Source organism: Pristiophorus japonicus, chromosome 9, assembly GCF_044704955.1.
Source record: "Pristiophorus japonicus isolate sPriJap1 chromosome 9, sPriJap1.hap1, whole genome shotgun sequence".
In the NCBI taxonomy this organism is placed as follows: domain Eukaryota; kingdom Metazoa; phylum Chordata; class Chondrichthyes; family Pristiophoridae; genus Pristiophorus; species Pristiophorus japonicus.
The window spans coordinates 10788754-10811521 of record NC_091985.1 but is presented as its reverse complement, the minus strand read 5'-3'; the positions used below and the strand labels follow the sequence as shown (position 1 = coordinate 10811521).

The window sequence follows — 22768 nt, the reverse complement described above, 5'->3', positions numbered from 1 at the left end:
CATCCACATCCTGCTACTATCTCTGTGACCATCCCATCAATTTTGTTGCCATGACTTCTGCCTTGAAACGGTTATTGGTCCATGTATTTATTTACTGATGTGTTCATTCAGCCCTGTGTATGGGGAGGGTGTATTCAGCAAAGAAGGAGAAACTTTAAACTGGTGGAAGGGTCCGTAAATAAAGGACACAGATTTAAGATCATTGGTAAGAGAAGATATTGTGACCTGGAACGCACTGCCTGACAGGGTGGTGGAAACAGATTCAATTGTAACTTTCAAAAGGGAATTGGATGTATACTTGTAATGGAAACATGTTCAGGGCTTCGGGGCTAGAGTTGGGGAGTGGGACTAATTGGATTGCCCTTTCAAAGAGCCGGCACAGACACGAAGAGCCAAATGGCCTCTTGTGCTGTAAGATTATATGAAGTTTTAATCCGTGTATGAAGCAATTTAATGTATATAAATGTATTATAAGGGCATTAGTATTCTATATAAATGTATCATAAAATATTTAGTGGTTCCGATAGGTGACTGTACACAGCAGTGTAATAGTATTACTAAGATTCTCCCGATTTCTCCAACCGCGGTGCTCCTCGCGAGTCATAAACATTATAGGACAAAACGTTATCTTAATTTTGCATGTGACAAAGGCAGGGGGAAATCGGTACTTTTAGACTTCATCATTAAAACAAACCATATGTATATTATTTCAATTAAGATGCTGTGAAGACATTGCTATAATGTTTGTCAGCATCTTGACTGCCGTTATTCCCCATTTCAACCAGTGGCTTTGAAGGAGATGGTATATATGTGAAATTCGCCGTGCTTTGGTTTGGAGAATGCTAACTGTGGCTATATTTTTTATAACAAAGTTACAACAAAGGGCTAAATAGTCTCACACGTTAATGTCTGCAGGTCACTGCCTCATTTTGTAAATAATATATTAGGTTGGCAATGACACAGAAAACAACGTGAATTTGTGCCATTTTCTCAAAATAATTATGAAATCTAGCCTTATTCTGATCTATATATTTGAATCACATTTAGCGTATTATTTAAGCACTGTATTTTATGCAGATTTGTGTCTGATCTGTGTATGTTAGTGACATTGTAAACACAGCGGAAAGATTCTCTCTGTTCTGTCTGTGTCTGTCAGTGACACTGTAAACACAGCGGGAAGATTCTGGTGTCTGTGTGTGTGTGTTAGTGACACTGTAAGCACAGCGGGACGATTCTCTCTGGTCTGTGTGTGTGTCAGTGACATTGTAAACACAGCGGGAAGATTCTGGTCTGTGTATGTGTGTGTGTGTGTATGTTAGTGACACTAAACACAGCGGGAAGATTCTCTCTGGTCTGTGTGTGTGTGTCAGTGACTGTAAACACAGCGGGAAAATTCTGGTCTGTGTGTGTGTGTCAGTGACACTGTAAGCACAGCGGGAAGATTCTGGTCTGTGTGTGTGTGTGTTAGTGACACTGAAAACACAGCGGGAAGATTCTCTCTGGTCTGTGTGTGTGTGTGTGTGTGTGTGTCAGTGACATTGTAAGCACAGTAGAAAGATTCTCTCTGGTCTGTGTGTGTGTGTTAGTGACACTGTAAACACAGCGGGAAGATTCTGGTCTGTGTGTGTGTCAGTGACACTGTAAGCACAGCGGGAAGATTCTGGTCTGTGTGTGTGTTAGTGACACTAAACACAGCGGGAAGATTCTCTCTGGTCTGTGTGTGTGTGTGTGTCAGTGACATTGTAAGCACAGTAGAAAGATTCTCTCTGGTCTGTGTGTGTGTGTGTTAGTGACACTGTAAACACAGCGGGAAGATTCTCTGGTCTGTGTGTGTGTGTGTCAGTGACATTGTAAGCACAGTAGAAATATTGTCTCTGGTCTGTGTGTGTGTGTGTTAGTGACACTATAAACACAGCGGGAAGATTCTCTGGTCTGTGTGTGTGTTAGTGACTCTGTAAGCACAGCGGGAAGATTGTCTCTGGTCTTTGATTCTAGTAAATTTCCAAGGCATCGTAAATATAAGGAGATCGTTTCACTGTGCAATGTTGCATATACAGTGTCTCCCATAGAGGAAGTCTAACCCTATAGTATCCATTTGTTTGGAGAAGAAAAGCAAATTAAAGCATCATTACTAAATCATCTTTAGAATAACATTATTAACGCGTCACTGTTGAACACAAAGTGCATGCAAGCTGAATGCATGTGGCGATTGTTCCTCCCACGAACTATTCTCACTGTTCTGAAGGGATCAGGCGAATAGCACTGAGCATTTACCAGTGCAACAATATAAAGACATGTATTACTGTTGTTACTGCGGGGTTGTATACACCATGCGAAAGGTAATCAAATTATTAACATAAAAACACAACCATTGTCAGAAAGATACAGAATGCTATAATTAGAAATCGATCTGTTATTAAGAAGCAAAATTCCATTGAACCTATTAAAGGAAAAGTTAAATTGAAGATTGTTTTGATTTGCACACAACCTTCAGGAGGATTATATTGCAGAGCTAAAATAAATCAGCTAGGAAAAGCAGAAAGAGCTGGTGGTCATCATGGATTAGCCTGCGGACACTGGTCCTGCACCATCTCTGTGCAGGAGTGGCCGAAGAGGAATGAGGCATTACCTTGAGCTTCTACCGAGGGTGCAAATAGAGCTGCGAGGAGAGCAGCAACTGCTAGGCACAGCCTACTCTTCATATTCGCTTGCTGGACTCACGAGTGCATGAATGAATCTGGAAAGAGAAGAGAAACACTTGTCAGACGGTGAGGAGAGCCAGTCAGATATAGGAATGGGCTCAGCTAGTGGCTGCCGTGGCTCGGTGGGTAGCCAGGAGTGGGCTTGACTCTAATATACACACACACATACAGACAGACGCTCATACACACATACAGACAAACAGATGCTCATACACACACACATACAGACAGACGCTAATACACACATACAGACAAACAGACGCTCATACACACAGACAGACAGACGTTCATACACACACACATACAGACAGATGCTCATACACACAGACAGATACTCATACACACACACATACAGACAGATGCTCATACACACACATACAGACGCTCATACACACACACATACAGACAGACGCTCATACACACACGTATAGACAGACGCTCATACACACATACACACATACAGACAGATGCTCCTACACACACGTACAGACAGACGCTCAGACAAACATACAGGCAGATGCTCATACACACACACATACAGACAGGCGCTCATACACACACACATACAGATAGATGCTCATACACATATACAGGCAGGTGCCCATACATACAAACAGACGCACATACATACAGACAGACACAACTTCACACACATATAGACAGATGCAACTTCACATACAGACGCACATACACACACACATACAGACGGACTCACATGCACACACATACAGACAGACGCAAATACACACATACATACATACAGCCACACAAACACACACATACAGTCAGACCAACTTCACACACACATACAGACAGACACACAAACACACACACATAAAGACAGACGCAACTTCACACACATACACTCAGATGCAAAAACACACACACACACATACAGACGCATAAACACACATACAGACAGATATGCGCATATACACACAAGCCCACACATAAATGCAAACACACACACATAAAGACAGCCACACAAACGCTCACACACACACACACAAAACAAACACTCACATACAAAGATATGCTCGCACACACACCCGGTCACACACACACACACAAATGCTGACATACACACCCAGTCACATACACACAAATACTCGCGCATGCACCCAGTCACACACACACACAAATGCTCACATACATACCCAGTCACACACACACAGTCACATACACACCTAGTCACACAGACAGTCACATACACACCCAGTCACACACACACACACACACGATGGAATAGCCTAATAACACTTAATGTTGAGGCTCACAATTGCCTTGAATACCAGAAAGTAACTACCACAAATGGACCCCAGTAACACAAGTCAATTTTCCAGAAAAAGGGAGTTGGATAGAAGAAGAAAAATTCCACATTGCGTAAGGCCTCAAAAAAATGTTGTTGTTCATAGTTAGCTATTTGCATGTCGAATGAAATGCAAACGATTCCTTTAAGTCTGTGCCTGTATGGGTTCCGCTGCTGCAATATAGTGAAAGCTTCAAGCATTGAATTACTGTGACAATCTCAAGGGGCTGCATTATTTGATAATTGTTGCTCTCTGGATCGGGTTAGGCATGAGTCAGGTTCTGCTTGGGTGCAAACGACTCTTGGTTGGCACCGTCTCATGTGGGAGCTGTCAGCTCACTGAGCTCTGAGTGCTTCTTTTAAAGCATGCCGCAATTATCAAAACAACAGTTATCCTGTGTGGGTATAGAAACATAGAAAATAGGTGCAGGATTAGGCCATTCGTCCCTTCGAGCCTGCACTACCATTCAATATGATCAACTTTCCCTATTTTCTGTAGCTAAACCCGTTCGTCCTTTGGAAATCCAAACGCTGCACTCTGTTCCGCTGCAATGCAATTCATGTCACGTACACACATATATTCACACAAGTCTGAATCGGTAGGAATGATCATCCTGTGACTTGTTTTAATGCGTCTGCCTCTTTGAAATAAGTCTAGTTCCACAAGATTTAAGAGTTTGCAACCCACGATTGTCCTTGCTGCTTAGAGATCACACTCCAAACACTTCCCAAATGTTGGCAAGCGCCTATTTAAACATTGAAAAACCATCCACATCCTGCCCATATCTCTGTGACCATCCCATCAATTTTTTTATCCTGTGTGGGTATAGAAACATAGAAAATAGGTGCAGGAGTAGGCCATTCTGCCCTTCGAGCCTGCACTACCATTCAATATGATCAACTTTCCCTATTTTCTATCACCAACTTGACACTTTGCGCTCTGCCAATTTCCAATGTAGGTGTCTGTGTGTGAGCAGACGCACACGCACTTGTGTGCAAATTAATCTATGCGCGTGCATGTGTGCACTATTTGAATGTGCATAAAAGAAAGACTTGCATTTAGATAGCGTCTTTCACAACCTCAGGATGTCCCAAAGCACATTACAGCCAATGAAGCACTTTTGAAGTGTAGTCATTGTTGTAATGCAATAACCAATTTATGCACAGCAAACTCCCACAAACAGCAATGTGATAATGACCAGATAATCTGTTTTTGTGATATTGATTGAGAGAAAAATATTATCCAGGGCATCGGGGATAACTCCCCTGCTCTTCTTCAAATAGTGCCACAGGATTTTTTACATCACTTCAGAGGGCAGGCGGGGTTAAACATCGAAAAGATATTGTTTTATAATGGGGAACAAAGAAATGGCAGACCAATTGAACAAATACTTTGGATCTGTCTTCACTAAGGAAGACACAAATAACCTTCCGGAAATATTAGAGGTTTGAGGGTCGAGCGAAAAGAAGGAACTGAAGGAAATCCTTATTAGTCAGGAAATTGTGTTAGGGAAATTGATGGAGTTGAAGGCTGATAAATCCCCAGGGCCTAATAGGCTGCATCACAGAGTACTTAAGGAAGTGGCCCTAGAAATAGTGGATGCATTGGTGATCATTTTCCAACATTCTATTGACTCTGGATCAGTTCCTATGGACTGGAGGGTAGCTAATGTAACACCACTTTTTAAAAAACGAGGGAGAGAGAAAGCGGAGAATTATAGACTGGTTAGCCTGACATCGGTGGTGGGGAAAATGTTGGAATCAATTATTAAAGATGAAATAGCAGCGCATTTGGAAAGCGGTGTCAGGATTGGTCCAAGTCAGCATGGATTTATGAAAGGGTAATCATGCTTGACAAATCGTCTAGAATTTTTTGAGGATGTAACTAGTAGAGTGGACAAGGGAGAACTAGTGGATGTGGTGTATTTGTACTTTCAAAAGGCTTTTGACAAGGTCCCACACAAGAGATTAGTGTGCAAAATTAAAGCACAATGTATTGAGGGTAATGTATTAACGTGGATAGAGAACTGGTTGGCAGACAGGAAGCAAAGAGTCAGAATAAATGGGTCCTTTTCAGAATGGCAGGCAGTGGCCAGTGGGGTGCCGCTGGGTTCAGTGCTGGGACCCCAGCTATTTACAATATACATCAATGATTTAGATGAAGGAATTGAGTGTAATATCTCCAAGTTTGCAGATGACACTAAGCTGGGTGGCGGTGTGAGCTTTGAGGAGGATGCTAAGAGACTGCAGGGTGACTTGGACAGGTTAGGTGAGTGGGCAAATGCATGGCAGATGCAGTATAATGTGGATAAATGTGAGGTTATCCACTTTGGTGGCAAAAACAGGAAGACAGAATATTATCTGAATGGTGACAGATTAGGAAAAGAGGAGGTGCAACGAGACCGGGGTGTCATGGTACATCAGTCATTGAAGTTTGGCATGCAGGTACAGCAGGCGGTGAAGAAGGCAAATGAAATGTTGGCCTTCATAGCTAGAGGATTTGAGTATAGGAGCAGCGAGGTCTTACTGCAGTTGTATAGAGCCTTGGTGAGGCCACACCTGGAATATTGTGTTCAGTTTTAGTCCCCTAATCTGAGGAAGAACATTCTTGCTATTGAGGGAGTACAGCAAGGGTTCACCAGATTGATTCCTGGGATGGCAGGACTGACATATGAGGAGAAACTGGATCAACTGGGCTTGTATCCACTGTAGTTTTGAAGAATGAGAGGGGATCTCATAGAAACATATAAAATTCTGATGGGATTGGACAGGTTAGAGGCAGGAAGAATGTTCCCGTAGCTGGGGAGTTCCAGAACCAGGGGTCACAGTCTAAGAATAAGGGGTAAGCCATTTAGGACCGAGATGAGGAGAAACTTCTTCACTCAGAGAGTGGTTAACCTGTGGAATTCTCTACCGCAGAAATTGAGGCCAGTTCGTTAGATATATTCAAAAGGGAGTTAGATATGGCCCTTACGGCCAAAGGGATCAAGGGGTATGGAGAGAAAGCAGGAAAGGGGTACTGAGGGAATGATCAGCCATGATCTCATTGAATGGCGGTGCAGGCTCGAAGGGCCGAATGGCCTGCTCCTGCACCTAATTTCTATGTTTCCATGTTTCTATCTCCGACAGTGAAATGCTCCCTCTGTACTTCCTTGCAGTGTCAGCCTAGATTATGTCCCTGGAATGGGACTTGAACCAACAACCTCCTGACTCAGAGGCGAGAGTGCTACCCTGAGCCACGGCTGACACCTAAATATAGTGAGCGTGTGCATGCTTGAGCTGAGATAGATTCTCAAACACGATTTAGTGACCTGAGCAGAATAAATGATACACCAGCCACTAAGGCTGTCCGTTATTCAAATGTTCCCATTAAAGTCTTGGCACTTTATATCTTGTAACTATTCAAAAAAGCTAAAGGCGTTAGGGAAGGCAGGACAGTGTAGAAGTCACACAGAGCTCAAAGAGGTACGGGAGGGGTTGGCGCACAGAGTAACCATATGCAATGAGAAAATAAATGAGACCATTGTCCTGGGTAAATGTCAGGGAGGTTCCTGAACCTGTCTGATCAAGAAAAAACAAATCTGATAGTGTTTTGGCCATTGGTGAGAAACTGGATCAGATCATGAGCATTGTAAGGGAACAAGTTACTTCTTGTAGTCCTGGTCCTACATATATACTTATTTATAACCACCTCCACCTTAGGCCTGACCTCTGAACATCGACCTGAAGTTGACCTCCTTACATTTATCTGAGATGCGACCTCTCAACTGTGACCTGAGATGCGACCTCTCAACTCTGACCCTAAGCTAGTCATGAAATAGAGCCCATGTATCTGCCACTTTTTTTATCTGAGGTGTTGGAGGCAGTTTTACTCCATTGTTGATCTGTTTACCAGCCTACGCCTGGATTGTGAAATTATTATTCGTATGTTCAAATCTCACCCCTCCCTATCTCTGTAACCTCCTCCAGCCCTGCAACCCTCCGAGATCTCTGCTCTCCTCCAATTCTGGCCTCTTGCGCATCCCCGATTTTCCTTCACTCCACCATTGCCGGCCGTGCTTTCAGCTGCCTCGGCCCCAAAGTCAAGAATTCCCTCCCTAAACCTCTCCGCCTCGCTACCTCTCCTCCTTTAAGATGCTCCTTAAAATCTACCTCTTTGACCAAGCTTCAAGTCACCTGTCCTAATATCTCCTTATGTGTCTCGGTGTCAAATTTTGTCTGGCAACGCTCCTGTGAAATGCATTGGGATGTTTTACTACATTAAAGGTGATGTCTAAATGCAAGTTGTTTTTGTTGGTGTAACTGTACTGCCCAGTGCCCCAATCATTGACTCTGCCCACTTGATAGATCTGTGGTATAAGTACTATATATATATACTGCAGTGCTTCATGTATCAGTGCAAGTTTTGGATGCAGATCAACATGAGAGTGGGAGCGGAATTCAGGAGTTGGATCCTGATCTGAGTCTCAGCCATGACACAGCTGAGTCAGAAGGTTGTGGGTTCAAGTCCCACTCCAGTGATTTGAGCACAAAAATCCAGGCTGACACTCCAGTGCAGTGCTGAGGAAGTGCTGCACCGTCGGAGGTGCCGACTATCAGATGAGACATTAAACTGAGATCTTCTCTGCCCTCTCAGGTGGATGTAAAAGATCCCATGGCGCTATTTCGAAAAAAAGTAAGGTTGTTATCCCCGTTGTCCCGGCCAATATTTATTCCTCAATCAACATCGCTTAAAAAAACAGATTATCTGATCATTATCACCTTGCTGTTTGTGAGAGCTTGCTGTGCTCTTTTTAATGAAACCTCCAGGAATATGTCCAACCAGATTTGGCATCCAATTGGGGTGTGACACTCAGTTATATAGAAGAGGAGATCCCAAGTTCATTTCCTGTCCATCTGCTATGTAAAAGTACTAAAATTCCCAGGAACAACCATGCAGATCCAAACACACACTGAGGATTGAGCTTTATGTACATATAACCAATAGCAACCCTGATATACTCATTGACAAGAGTCCACCTCTAGTGAATAAACTCCTGACTTCATTTATTTATTTTAGTAGTCCAAAGAACAGGGAGAGAAGATGGCAGGACTGAGACAGATGCATTAAGGGAAGAGTGTTTGAGGACCAGAGAGAGAGAGAGAGAAAACGAGGCACCATAGAGGGGCGGCGGAGGGGGGGGGCGGAACAAGGAAATAAATTGGTGAAGTCAATGGGGAAGGCTTCTTGAGGTTCAGAGGGGGGCACAATGTGAGAAAGATCCAGTTCGGTGACTGGAAGGTGCGAAAAAGAGACTTTATTAAGGAGGACAAGAAAAAGAAAGGAATAATAAGGAGTGAGGAGAAATGGGCGGGGTGGGGGGGAACCAAGAAGAGAGAAGGATAGATCCCCTGTTAGAGTTTGGTGGCACCGTGGAGCTTGTTGAGGGTAGAAGACCTCTTTGATGGTGGTGGGGGGGCAGCAAGAGATATCCTGAATTGAATGAAGAGATGGGAAAATAGGGTATAAAACAACAACTTGGTTTTATATAGCATTTTTAACATAGTAAAACATCCAAGACCATGTGACGTGGGAAGATGGAGGGACCCTGTATGTATAAGTCCCCACAATACTATTTCGAAGACCACAGAGCTATCCCTCAGCCAACATGAATAAAAACGACTATCTGGTCATTTATCTCATTGCTGTTTCTGGGAGCTTGCTGTGCACAATTGTCTGCCGTGTTTCCCAAATTACAACAGTGACTACCCTTCACAAGTGCTTCATTGACTGTAAAGCACTTATGAGACAATATGAGGTCCTGAAAGGAGCTGTATTTCTTTTGTTTTTCCTATTGTGGAGAAATCAGGGAAAGATTGGGAGGATGGGCAGGAAACCCTTCTGGTACCCAACTAAGGAATGAGGCAGAGAAAGAGAGAGGTACAGTAAGTAATTAGGAAGGCAAATGGAATGTTGGCCTTTATTGCAAGGGGGCTGGAGTATAAAAGTAGGGAAGTCCTGCTGCAACTGTACAAGGTATTTGTGAGACCACACCTGGAGTACTGCGTACAGTTTTGGTCTCCGTATTTAAGGAAGGATATACTTGCATTGGAGGCAGTTCAGAAGAAGGTTCACTTGGTTGATTCCTGGGATGAAGGGGTTGTGATGAAGAAAGGTTGAGCAGGTTGGGCCTATACTCATTGGAGTTTAGAAGAATGAAAGGTGATCTTATTGAAACGTATAAGATTCTGAGGGGGCTCGACAGGGTAGATGTTGAGAGGATGTTTCGCCTCGTGGGGGAATCTAGAACCAGGGAGCATAGTTTCAGAATAAGGGGTCCCACATTTAAGACTGAGATGAGGAGGAATTTCTTCTCTCAGAGGGTGGTGAATCTTTGGAATTTTCTACCCCAGAGAGCTGTTGAGGCTGGGACATTGAATATATTTAAGGTGGAGATACACAGATTTTTGAATGATATGGGAAACAAGGGTTATGCGGAGTAGTGGAGTTGAGTCCATGATCAGATTAGCCATGATCTTATTGAATGGCGGAGCAGGCTCAAGGGGCCAAATGGCCCACTCCTGCTCCTATTTCTTATGTCTTTTATGTTATATTTGTTGACAGCGGTGGGGTGGGAGATGGTTAGGCACCCAGTTGAGTGGGGGGTGACAGGGGGGGGGGTTCTTTGGGAACAGAGAGTGAGAGAATCCCAGGTGTGGGGGAGGGGGCATGGCTGAGCTCTGGAGTGGCGTGATGGTGATGCCATGTTGTGAGACAGTTACCCTACAGCTTACTGTGAGAGATGGGATAATAGGGAGCCTTCGATGCATGTAACATAAAATTAGACCAATGGAAAAAAAAACATTGTTTAAATTCCAGTTGGATTCTGTTTGACGAGCTTGACAACTTTCTGCCCGACTCAACATTTCGGGAGAACAGGTGTTTGCTCGAGGAGATGAGAGGAAAATTTCCACTAGTTTAATTATCTTTGCCTTGTTGCCATCTTCTGACAGAAACTGGAATTTCATCTTAAAAATACCACCCACTCCCTTCCACACGGACACACACACCCCCCTCACGCACATATACTCAAACACACTCACACACACCCACATACGTACACACACACGCCCCATCACACACATATACTCAAACACACTCACACATACACCCACACACATGCACACATACGTCCCCTCATACACACACACTCACACACACACCCACACTCACGCCCCCCACTCACGCACACATACCCACACACTCCGACACACACCTACACACACACACACACACACACACACACTCACACACCCACACACACACACCCACACACACACACACACACCCTCATGCACACATACCCACACACTCACACACACCTACACACACACCCACACACACTCACACACACACCTACACACACACACACACACCCACACACACACCTACACACATACACACAGACCTACTCACACACACCCACACACACTCTCACACACCCACACACACGACCCCCCCATGCACACATACCCACACTCACACACACCCACACACACACACTCACACACACACAATCATACACACACACGCACACACACCCACTCACACACACCCACACACACTCACATACACACCCACACACACGGCGCCCCTCATGCACGTATAGCCACACACTCACACACACCCACACACATTCACACACTCACCCACACACACGCCCCCCTCATGCACACATACCCACACACACTCACACATACACCCACAAACACTTACACACACACCCACACACACACAACCATTCACACACACACACACCCACACACTCATCCACACACACACCCACACACTCTCACGCACACACACTCACACACATACGCACACACACACACACACTCACACACACACACACTCACCCACACACACTCACCCACACACTCGCCCACACCCACATACACACACCCACACACAAACACCCTCACACACACACACACACACACACCCACACACTCATATCCACACAAACTCACACACACACAGACTCACACACACACATCCGCACACAGTCACACACTCATACCCACACACACATCCACTCACATCAATCATCAATCATAGGCGGTCCCTTGAAACAAGGATGACTTGCTTCCATGCCAAAAAAGGACGAGTTCACAGGTGTTTCAATGAAGGATCTGAATTACATCCTCAAGGGTGGAAGATGCCTGTGCGTGGATTTTTTTAACGTGTGGTGGCCGTTGCACACCAGCCACCACACGGGCTTGACAGAGCTAGGTCTTGGTCCAGTGGCAAGGATTACCCAAGACGACTGGAGACCAGCTCTGCTGCATGGACCTAGTGTACCCACTCACACACATGCACACACACTCAAACTCACACACTCACACCTACACTATCTCACACACTCACACTCACACACCCACATACTCATACCCACACTCACACACACATATATACACACTCACACTTACCCACTTACACTCTCACACTCACACCCACACACACTCACACCCACACTCGCACACACTTCCATTCTCACACTCACACACACACACACACACACACTTACATTCTCACACTCACATACACTCACTCACACACACTCACACTCACAGACACACACTCTCTCACACACACACACTCACACTCATACACTCACACATTTACATACAAACCACCGTATGCATCTCACAGAAAAATTGAAGATCAGGCACAAGTTTGGGAAATGCTGTTTTTTTTTTACTAAACAGGCAGAGGTCACAATGGGAAAGTGTCTGTGTCTCCCAACTGATCCCTTTCAACAACATTGAAACAAAGCTTCCACAAGGACCATCTGCAATATATCAGGCACTGGCCAGTTGCAGACTGACCCTCATGGGAGGTTAGTGATACACGCCGTCTCCAAAAAAGATAAGAATTGTATTTATATGACTAACCTTTGCTATATTGGATATCATTGAGCTGTTTTACCATTCATGTCACAGTTTAAATTGTTGCAACCCACCATTCAGGAGGTAAATTTAATTTAATTGACTGCCAAGTTGGATCAAACATATTTCCCCTCTCCTCCCCTCCCCTCCCCGCCTGCCTCCCTCAACCCACTTACACTCCCTCCTGAAGTTGTCGCCCTCTCATTGGGCCAATGTCCCTCAATGTCTGCAGCCCTTTGGTAGCTTGCCCAAGTGTCCATCATTCATTCGAAAGCTTTAACAGTGAGTGGCAATGAGCTATTCTGCCATGAAACATCACAATCAAGGTCAATCCTTATTTGATGTTCCCCTTCCCTTCCCCCCACCCTACCCCCTCACACACGCAAACACAGATACGGTAACATGCACTTCCGCCAGAGGCTACTGAATCATGATCAGGAGCAGGAATCCTGGTCGAATCCTCACCGTCCTCTTTCTAACCTTGGGCTGCTCAGGTCAATGACAGTGCACAGAGCTGGGGAGTGAATGTGGGATCTTTCTAGGCTGCATGGGTTCCCTGCTCGGTGGATAAAACAAAGCAAGAAAGAAAGTATTGCATTTATATAGCAACTTTCACAGCCCAAAGTGCTTCACAGCCAATTAGTTACTTTTGAAGTGTAGTCACTGTTGTAATGTAGGAAACACGGCAGCCAATTTGTGCATAGCAAGCTCCCACAAAAAAACAAGCTCAAAATGTTCAGATAATCTGTTTTTAGTTATGTTGATTGAGATATAAATATTGGCCAGGACACCGGGGATAACTCCCATGCTCTTCTTCGAAATAGTACCTTGGGATCTTTTACGTCCACCTGAGGGAGCAGACATCTCATCTGAAAGACAGCACCTCCGACAGTGCAGCACTCCCTCAGTACCTCACTGGGAGTGCCAGCCTGGATTATGTGCTCAAGTGTCTGGACTTGAACCCACAACCTGCCAACGAGAGTTCGACCAACTGAGCCAAGGGTAGCCACTGGAGGGGTTGGGGGAGAAATTCTGTCACTTGCCTTAAACGCCACTTCTTTTCTTAAACAAAAATAGACATGGGCAGGAAGGAGATTCTGTATTTATTCTGTCATCGATAGAAGGCCCTAAGCCAAGATGATTCTAACCTCACACATCACAACTAAACTTCAATAACTTTCAACCCAAAAATCAACATTGCCAGTAAGATTTGAGAGAGTATTGTTAACCGCAGGCAGAAATCAGTAAAGAGGTCTGTGCCTGTTTAATAGACACTGACATCCATGGAACAGAGGTGAGATAAATCACATGTCGGGCAGAAGTCTAGACCTGAGCTTTTGTTTAAAGAAACAATAATCTTTCTAATCCCCAAAATGCAAAGAATGGATCTTTGCATTTTCCAATGGCAGGAGGGTCAGTAACCAGAGGACACAGATTTCAGATAATTGGCAAAGGAACCAGAGGGGGAGATGAGGAGAATTTTATTTACGCAGCCAGTTGTTATGATCTGGAATGCATTGCCTGAAAGGGCGGTGAAAGCAGATTCAACGGTAACTTCCAAAAGGGAAATTAGTTAAATACTTGAAAAGGAAACATTTGCAGGGCTAGGGGGAAAGAGCAGGGGAGTGGGACTAATCGGATCGTTCTTTCAAAGAGCCAGCACGATGGGCCGAATGGCCTCCTTCTGTGCTGTCAGATTCTATGATTCAAAGGAAGAGATCTTATACTGTCAGCAGCGGTGGCTGTGGGTCTTCGGTCATTTGATGCAGTGTGGGGTAAAAAAATATAGAGGGGGAGGAATCAAAATGGGTTTGAACCAAAGTATGTAGAAGAATGCACATGCGCCTCTTTAATTTTGTTGCATTTTAGAGCCTTACACACTCGATACTGTTCAAGCTCGTATTCATCGTGAGTGTTCCGATTTGGGGGACATGGCAGAACTGTTTAAGCTTGAAATCTTTTAACTAGTTTTACAGAGAGAGTCTTGACATGTGGAATGCCGATTTGCACTTTTTTTTCCAACTTTGAATCAAATTCCCTGAAAGCGCAGCCAGTGAGGACACGTCCTTTGGGCTGTGGGGGTGGGAGGCTCGGGTTGTGAGTCACTTCATCACCTCACCAGCCATTTGTGTGCTGGGGAGTTGGGAGATCTCCCAGCGATAACCTCATGCGGTGTCAGACTCGGAGACAGGAGGAGGTGTAGGCGTGCAAAGCGTCTGCTGGAAGTCAAGTCAAGGGGAAAGTTGATCCGTGACTGTGGGTGTCTGGTGCCGGCAAGGGCAGAATCTGAGGAGAGCAAATGATGAACGATAGCAAAGTCCCAGCAAATTTCCTGCCGAGTAAAAGTACATTCAGGGAGCCATAAGGCAAGGCTGCACAATTCACAATCTAACCCACCACTTCGATCTTAAGCGGTCAAACACACACCAGATTGTTATGAAAAGTATAATTTAGTAAACCGGTGATCGCGGGGATTAGAGGCAAAGCTGTCATGGAAAGAGAACGCTATTTCCTTCGACCAGCTGGACTCTTTCAGCCCAGACCACCAAAGATATCTCTATTTCTGATCATTTTCCTTTCCCAATCCCAGCCTGATACTGTCTTACTGCTCATAAATCCCCCCACCCTATATCTGACAAGCTCTTCTCCCTCCATCTGACCCGCAGCACCCAGCTCTCTAAACCATAAATTGTTCAAACTGTGGGGGAGGGGGGGGGAGCCTCAAAGGAGATCTGGGGATCTACAAGGTCTGCAGATTACTGGATCGGTTGACACAACTAGCCAGCTAACTTTGTGACTGTCTACTAACGGTGCAATCTCTTGTGATGATACCGCTGTTCCTCCTATTGTCTTTCAGGAGCCTCGGCAGAGGGAATGTGTCAGTATTTGCAGGAGAACCCCCTTTTGCAGATTACATCAGTAATTTGTATTTGTGCAGAAGCTCGTTAAGCTCTGCCCTGGGGTTTACTTCCCTGAGAGGATAAACAAACCCTGCACTTTAAAAGGGAAATCTGGGTTACATTACGTCTACTGAGATGGATGGGCGCCCCTCTGTAGTCCTCCGGTATACATACAATGTGAAGAAACACATCACAGTCTCTCTTCCTCCCCCAACTTTCAATTCCTCCACGCTCACTGTGAGCCCTGACAAAATCCTACTCCCCAAATGTTAACCTGTCCTTATTTGTATCTCTTTACAGATACTGGGGGAATCTGCAGTATATTCCCCACCCCCAGCCTTTATTTCAGATTTTCCAGCTCCTTTTTTAAAAGAATCCTAAACAACGCTTCCAAGATTAAGACTTGTCTCCTAGCGACCTCCCTCCCTCCGCTCCCACAAAGTCTGTCTAAAAGCAATTCACCAATTGACATCGTCAGGACTGATTGCAATATTACAATGACATTCGGGAGAGCAGTGTTAGTCTCTCTCAGTCCAACTTGACCTTGGTAAATATATCTGGGGGCAGACATTAAGCATATGGCCCACGCTTCTTGAGTGTTAAATATCTGCTACCATGCTTTGCTGCCTACTGGGACTTTAAATCCACTCAGAAGTTGGGCAGAGCCACAAATTCATTCACAATTTACAGATGTTACCCTCGAACTTTAGGAATGCACAGAGGTTGCAACTGGATATTCATCTGCTGCAGTCATATTTCCCCCCTTAAGATATATTTAAGCAACGAAAGTAGCAAAACAAAAACAATTAAGTTTTCCCCTGCTGACTGACTTTTACACATTGGTGAAAGTCAGCGTTACATTCCGCTTACTGTGATTAAAAAAGGTTTTCGTTTTTAAGGAGAAAAACTTTGTAAGTTCACCTAAAGAAAAGTTGCTCTGAGTCTGGGCTGGTACTGCAGCGCCGCCTGACGGCACGGCCGCGGGTCTGCGTCCTGTCAGATCCCAGACATCAGGACATCACTTACAGAGCGTTAGGGGGGGTCAGCAGACTCCTGTTAACTACACGTGGGACAGCAGACAGATCTGCGGCTCTCGGGTTGTCGTGCAGCTTGCAATTCATTGTCCAAAGTATCACAAGCTACAGTGTATTTAAACACAATGCACTACCTAGATCAGACACATCAATCCAAGGCACCGGCCGAGCACAGTGACCTGATTTAAGGGGTTTTGGCCCACAGTAACTTTCGAAACAAGAAAAAATAGTTTAAAATGATCAACTTTATGCGTTTTGCTCCTAGATAATTGGACTGCAGGTCAAAATAGAGTTTTAACTGTATATAGTCATTAGTTGAAGTTATATATTTAAAACTTCTCGTGATTACAGGTAACTTTTTAAACTGAGACCAACTCGTATATTTCTCTATACATCGACCACTTTTATATTTTTATGTACATGTGTGTGCGTGTGTCTGTATTTGACTGTCCGCCCGTATGTCTGCGTGTGTTGGTGTGTATGTGTGTGACTGACTGTGACTGTGTGTCAGTAGGAATGTGTCTCTGCCTCTGTGTGTGTCTGTGTGTCAGTATGAGTGTGTGTCTGTGTGATTGTGTGTCTGTTTGTGTCAGTATGAGTGTGTGCATGTGTGTGATTGTGACTGTGTGATCGTGTGTCTGTCAGTATGAGTGTGTGAGTGTGTCTCTGTGTGCGTGTGTGTGACTGCGTGTGGAAATCAAAGCCGATAGGCGTCTGTGACTGATCTCCCTCATCCCCTGTCCATCCCCAGGAGCAGCGAGCAGCCCCCATGTAACGCTTCTCTCCCGCCTGCCCCACCCCACCGGATCCCCCGTGCACTGCACTCAGTACAGGAACTGCTCTGGTACTTTTAGCTCTGGGTGAATAGGAGCCTGTGTTTTTTTTCCCATTTCACACACGCCAGTTCTCCAGGAATAACTGCAGGATGCCTCAATGTGGTCCTGCTATAACTGGTCCCTAACCCAAGATAGAAACAGACGGCACGGTCCAAACACAACAGATACAGTTTTGTTTTAGAACTACAAATATCTACACCAGGTTTACACTTTCAAATGAAACGGCACAACACAAGCTGAACCAAGTCAGCAATTTATTGCTTGCAAGGCTTCCCTGGTTTTATCTCAATTCTAAATTTTAAAAATGATTATAGTACTGCTGCACTCAAAACTATCTAACTGTATAAAATCGAAAGTTTAAATGAAGGCATCCATCATATAAAATATTAAAGCTTAATTAAATTATTGGGATAAAATATATATACATACAATATAACAATGCGTCGATATCCCCACACAATTGTAAATAAAGTTACTTTGCACACTAGCCCCAAACATGAGACACTTACAGGAGTGAAATCCCTGCTAAAATCGGCTGCAATAAACTGAAGTTAACGAATCGATAGCAAACCTGTGCAGAGTGGGGAATCTTGTAGTCGCAGGGTTAGGCTGGGACCCGGGAATGGGCTGGGGGTTGAGTTGCTGCACTAGGGGGTGGGAAGTCCTGGTTGTTCGATTGCTCCGAAGTCTTGCAGACTCTCGCTCTCTCTCTGTGAGAGAGAAGTGGGACGATCCTATCTTGGAAAGCTTAGCTTAATACTGACCTATTCTACAGCCCATGCAAGACCAGAAAAATGCAGCTTTCGTAAGCTGTTACGAAATGAGTCTTTAAGAGGGAGGGGTGGGGGGGGGGGGGGGGTGAGAGAAACGTGAAGAGGGAAAAATAATGTCATGATGTGATAGATGTAATATCTGATTCGAACGCAGGCTGCCAACGCTCCGCATAGTTGTCTAACGTAATTACATTCCATTTCTAATACCATGATCAGATTCACACAAGGTCCTCAAGCCAAGAGCTCAGAATCCCAAACACACAGCTTGAGACTAAACTAGGGCTGCAGCAACCCGGCTGAATAAAGTAGATGTTTACAGTGAAAGTCACCTTATTCAAATAAGCACGCGCGCTCAGCTCAGCTAATTCTGTCCATTTATTTACGTTTATTTATTTCTATCATTCAGCTCAAACAATGTTTTAAAAATAGAAAGTGCAAGTCAGACAGTATCTGTGGAGAGGGAGAGGGAGTCTCCAGCCTTAACCTTTAAGGTGATTACCTTTCATCAGAACTAGGATTTTGCATTTTTACCCTCTTAAAATACCCTAAAGTGCAATTTTAGGGGTCCCAAGCGGTGCAATATAAATATTTGCAAATTATTTCTTCCTTTACTATTCTCGTGTTTTCCCAATTATAATATCGCCCTCTCCCCCCCCCCCCCCCCCGTCCCTTGTGCAAAAGTAGGACATATAATAATTGTCTCCCATTCCATATTTCTCTTTCTCTCTCGTTGGCTTTAAGCAACTGAGAGTGAATTAATTTTTTCCACGGCTGGAGCTGGGTTGCAACTTTGTATGAAAGCTCTCGAGTGGGGTTGTCCCGGCCTGGAGCGTGTTTATGTGTCAGTCGTATTGTGTCTCCTCTTGAACACGGTTCAATGCTAAAATAAAACAGCAAATGGACACTATGCACACCCACCCACTCTGACACCAGAAGGAGTATTGCTTTTTTTTATAAAGGGAAACTTTTACTAAAATGCCACTGCTGGAGATTAAATTCGATGCATCTTTTACAGGTCCCAGCAATCTGGAAACTATTTAGATCAGACAGTGCACACTGTGACCTGTCTAGACATACCCAAGTGAGATTGGGAAAGATAAGATCCAATCAATCTCTCGCCACGGATCTCGGGGGTCAGTTGATACCGTCTCCTCGAATCACTCGGGCTCGCTGCTGGAACACGCAGGTCAGAGTCTGGCAATTCAAAGGCAGTCGGCGCTATTGGAGAAATGATCCGTTTTCACCAACTCGGAAGGGTTTCCCTTCCGTTTGTCTGCTTGATTTGGGAAAGGAAGACTTTCATTTATATAGCGCCTTTCACGACCACCGAACGTTTCAAATCGCTTTACAGATAATGAAGCACTTTTTGGAGTGTAGTCACTATTGTAATGTGGGAAACGCGGCATCCAATTTGCGCTCAGCAAGCTCCCACAAACAGCAATGTGATAATGACCAGATAATCTGTTTTTGTGTTCTGTTGATTGAGAGATAAATATTGGTCAGGACACCGGGGATAACTCCTCTGCTCTTCTTTGAAAAATAGTGCCAGGGGATCTTTTACGTCCTCCTGAGAGGGCGGGCGGGGCCTCAGTTTAACGTCTCATCCGAAAGACGGCACCTCCGACAGCACAGCACACCCTCAGCACTTGGTGTGTCAGCCTGGATTTATGTGCTCAAGTTTCTGGAGTGGGATTTAGAACGCACAACCCTTGTGACTCTAGAGGCGAGAGTGCTACCCACTGAACCATGGCTGAAACGGTTTTGGGGACAGAAGAGAGGGAGAGAATAATGGCCTGGATTTTGCGGCAGTAAAGACGGTGAAACTGTCAGCATCTGCCATCATTACCCATCAAACAACTGACCGTAATTTCAGGATCTAGCACACGCGCATATAAAGGCGGAAATCCTGAGGTCATTCCCTGCTCCGCAGCAGGCTGTGCTGTGGAACTCCCCAGAGCCGGCAATCAGTGCAATCATTTGACCTGACGACAACTTTCCCCAATAGCTTTGCTATTTGTTTAAGCTAATATAATGTAATCATTTGGAGAGGTTTACAAAGTACTGGGAGTAAGTAAGGGGGGAGGGCACGTAGTCCCTTTAATTAACCAGCTAGTGGGGGTAGATTGTATTCTGCTCACTTACACACTGTCAGACTTCAGGTGCAATTATAGTTTTATGGTTTCCGAGTAAGCATTGCGTTTCCCCAGTTCTTTCCTGAGAACTGGGAATTTTAAGGCTGTTCACAGAATCCGCCATTTATTTTTTAACCTAAGCTCGAAGATGATTTATTAATTTCCAGTTTTAAAGTAACAGGAACTCACAAATTCACCCCTGGAATGTTACGAGGAGGGAGCTTTTCATCTTTATCATCTGGGTTTTTAAGCAGAGTGGAGAGTGGAAAACCTGGTGTGGCAGATCACACACAGGGAATGGAAGCAGTCGTAATTTTCATCCACTGATTATTTAGTGTCACTAACACATACACACAGACCAGAGGGAATCTTCCTGCTGTGCTTACAGTGTCACTAACACACACACACAGACCAGAGAAGTTCTGATGAAAGGTCATCGACCCAAAACCTTAACCCTACTTCCTCTCCACAGATGCTGCCTGACCTGCTGCGATTTCCAGCATTTTCTGTTTTTATTCCAGAGGGAATTTTACATTTCCAAGGATTAAACCATTCGGCCCAACCAGTCCATGCCAACGTTTATGCACCGCTCGAGCCTCCTCCCGTTTTTCCTCATCTAAATCTATCAGCATTTTCATGTATCTTACATTATTATATATAACTGTATCCTAACATGCTACACATGACTGTAATAAGATATGACCTGTAACCACCAGCAGACCTTACCACCAGGGGTGCACTTGCCGGAGACAGGTATATAAGGACATGTCTCAGGCAAGTGCAGCATTTCAGAGCTGTGAAATAAAGGTGCAGGTCCAGTGACCTTGACTTCACTACATGCCTCATGTGAATTTGTACTGAGGGGACAGGACTTTACAGTGGCGACGAGTTACGGGATTACAGAATCCACAGAATGGTGAACAACGGATCAGATGAAAAGTACAATGCGGGAGACAATTGGGAGGACTTTATAGAAAGGCTCCAGCAAAGCTTTGTAACCAAAGACTGGTTAGGCGACGATAAGGCAGACAAGAGAAGAGCCCATCTCTTGACCAGCTGTGGCTCGAAAACATACGCTTTAATGAAGGATCTGTTGGCACCCGAGAAACCAACAAGCAAGTCGTTTGAAGAATTGAGCACACTAGTAAGAGACCACCTGAAGCCAGCGAGCAGCCTACACATGGCCAGACACAGGTTCTACAACTACAGACGCTGTGTGGGCCAGAGCATACCCGACGTCGTGGCGGAACTTCGGAGGTTGGCTAGTTTATGTGAGTTCTCCGATGAACTGAGGAGAGAAATGCTGAGAGACTTTTTCATTGAAGGAATAGGCCATGCAGGCATATTCTGAAAGCTCATAGAGACCAAGAACCTGACCTTAGAGACAGCAGCACTGGTTGCACAGACATTCTTGGTAGGGGAAAAAGAAACCAGGTTGATTTACAATGCAGGTACGACAACTAACAAAATATTGGAACAAGAAGTTCACAGCACTAAACAAGCTGCTCCCCCCACACACAGACAGGCTCTCGACAGCAGGCAGAAGCCATCAAGGGGCACAGGAACGGCCGTTCACAACTCATCAACCCACAATGCGAGCAATCAACTACAAACTGAGAGAAGCTCAAGAGAGATCAGCCAGATGCAGCTCATTCTTTGGGAACACTTTAAACAATAGAACAGGAAGTGCTGGAGGTGTGGGGGTGGGCACTCGTCAAGAGGATGTCGATTTCAGCAGGCTGTTGGCAGAAATTGTGAATATACAGGGCATTTGGCCCGCATGTGCAAAAAAAACGGCAGCTCGGCTGGTATGCGAATCGGATGGGTCGGAAAGCGGACCAGAAGATGGTGGGGACAGTACCCGGGACACCGATGTACAGCGGGTCAACACAATCAATGGCCACTGCTCCTACAACAGGATGCCTCCTATAATGATGAGGGTCCTACTCAACGGGATATCTGTCAACATGGAGCTGGATATGGGAGCGAGTCAATCTCTCACGGGCTCAACAATTTGAACAACTGTGGCCGCATCAAAGAGACAGACCAAAACTCACAAGGGTCGACACCACATTAAGGACCTATACCAAAGAAATCGTACCAGTCCTCGGCAGCGCCATGCTCTCTGTCACACACAAAGGGACAGTGAACCGA

General features: G+C 44.9%; 1 protein-coding gene across 1 annotated transcript in view; it reads right to left on the bottom strand.

The window, feature by feature from the left end:
* Nucleotides 1-18456, bottom strand: part of LOC139272935 (collagen alpha-1(XII) chain-like) — a 317348-nt gene extending 298892 nt beyond the window's left edge. Inside the window, exons 1-2 of the mRNA XM_070889065.1 lie at nt 18281-18456; nt 2630-2737 (exon numbers count right to left, since the gene is read on the bottom strand). Of these exons, the coding sequence (XP_070745166.1) occupies nt 2630-2702 (73 nt within the window). The 5' untranslated portion in view covers nt 2703-2737; nt 18281-18456. The remainder of the gene's footprint in view (nt 1-2629; nt 2738-18280) is intronic.
* Nucleotides 18457-22768: the final 4312 nt, after the last annotated feature.